Source organism: Pinus tabuliformis, chromosome 2_2 (assembly GCF_031772625.1).
Source record: "Pinus tabuliformis cultivar Carrire ecotype Pingquan chromosome 2_2, CPIR1, whole genome shotgun sequence".
NCBI classification, from domain to species: domain Eukaryota; kingdom Viridiplantae; phylum Streptophyta; class Pinopsida; order Pinales; family Pinaceae; genus Pinus; species Pinus tabuliformis.
In genome coordinates this window covers 902,136,526-902,138,104 of record NC_142300.1, presented here as the reverse complement: position 1 = coordinate 902,138,104, position 1,579 = coordinate 902,136,526, and the positions used below count along the sequence as shown (strand labels likewise).

At 44.3% G+C, this 1,579-nt stretch overlaps 1 protein-coding gene across 1 annotated transcript; it reads left to right on the top strand.

Moving 5' to 3' along the window:
• The first annotated feature begins 250 nt into the window (after positions 1–250).
• Positions 251–1,138, top strand: LOC149195927 (uncharacterized). The gene has a single exon (XM_089408066.1). The coding sequence runs from the start codon at positions 251–253 to the stop codon at positions 1,136–1,138; it is 888 nt and encodes a 295-aa protein (XP_089264192.1).
• The last annotated feature ends 441 nt before the right edge of the window (positions 1,139–1,579 follow it).

The following is a 1,579-nucleotide window of genomic DNA, read 5'->3' as shown; positions in this document are numbered from 1 at the left end:
GGTAGTTATTATTAAAGATTAATAATTTTATTAATAATTGTTAATTATTTGATATTATTATTGTTTAATAGTAATATTCAAGCTCATAATATTAGTTAAACCATATATATCAAAGTTTAAATATAATTTATGTTTAATAATTTTTAATGTTTAAATATAATTTATGAAGTTGTTATATTTTGGGTTTTAATTCTCTCGCGCGCAACGTTGCTTCCCCTGTGAATGCCCCCTGCAAACCCTCCTCACAACCATGGCTCCAGAGGGAGGCTCTGAGCCTCCTTCCTCCCTTCCCCCTGAGTTCCTGGCCTTCAAACAGCTGGTGGGCGAATGCAGCAAGCGCCCAATTTCAGCCTCTCAGCAGAAGTTCGTCAAGAAGATGGAAACAATCCCAACCGTTGCTCTTCCAACTGATGAACCCTATCGTGCTGCCCTGAATATTGCAGAAAGAGGACTCATCAGACAGTTCAATGGGTTATGTCCATCACCAAGAACCATCGAATCGTGGGTGCAATGCAACTGGAGACCGCTGGTCTCAAAAGGATTAAAATGCCATTTCGTCGGTAAGGGTTATTTCGTTTTCATTTTTTATTGCATTGAAGATAGGAACCTAATTTTTAGAAACGGGCCATACTTCATGGGACCCCAGGGCCTGTACCTGAACAAATGGACTCCAGACTTTGATCCAGCCCAAGATGTGCCCTCGGCTGTTCCTGTCTGGGTGCGCCTCCCACATTTACCCTTGCACTGTTGGAGCCTGAAGACTTTAGAAACCATTGGAAACACCCTTGGAAAATACATTGACAGAGCAGAAAGGAAGGGGAAATACTCCTGTGCCAGAATTTGTGTCGAGGTTGATCTGGAAGTTGGGCTTCCAGAAGCTATAAAACTAACAGTGGCAGAATGGACTCATGTGCAAGAACTGTATTACGAACAACTACCCTTCAAGTGTAGACATTGCCATGGATATGGGCACTTTGCAAGAAACTGTAAAAAGAAAACCGAAGAAGAACCAGAGAAAACAAAAGGAGAACAATGGACAACGGTGCAGAAAACGGCCTCATCAAAGCAGCATAACAAACCGAGAGGGAAAGGGGCACAAGCAGGATCCAGTGTGCCACCCACAGAACTGGAGCTGTAAGGGGAAACACCCCCTAGAACAGACCTTCACTCAAATTCCTTCGCAGCTCTTAGCACACAGGAAGAAACCCCTGTTACGGAAAGTGATGCAGAACTATAGGCAAACCCCTCATTAATCGAGGAAGGAAATGCAGGGGCCTCCCCAGCCCAAAATAAATCCACAGACAAAGGCTCTCTACCTTCCTCCTATGTAGACATGACAAGAAAGAAGCCCTTGGAATTGACAGGCTCATCGGAAGAGGAGACAACCGGAAGACCCTCGAAGCGGGCAGGGAGGAAATCCCTCAAGGAAGCAAGAGAGGAAGAAGTGGAGAGGCAAAAAGTGCAAGGAATTCAGTCCACTCTAGAAATTTCCATATGTCGAAACACCAGAGCCCGTACAACAAAGGGAGGCCTCTCCTCCTCTACCCCAAATAAATAATGCGTATAGTCTCTTGGAACT

What these genes read in the sequence shown, in the direction of transcription:
- LOC149195927 (XM_089408066.1), top strand. Translation starts at nt 251, where the DNA reads ATGGCTCCAGAGGGAGGCTCTGAGCCTCCTTCCTCCCTTCCCCCTGAG.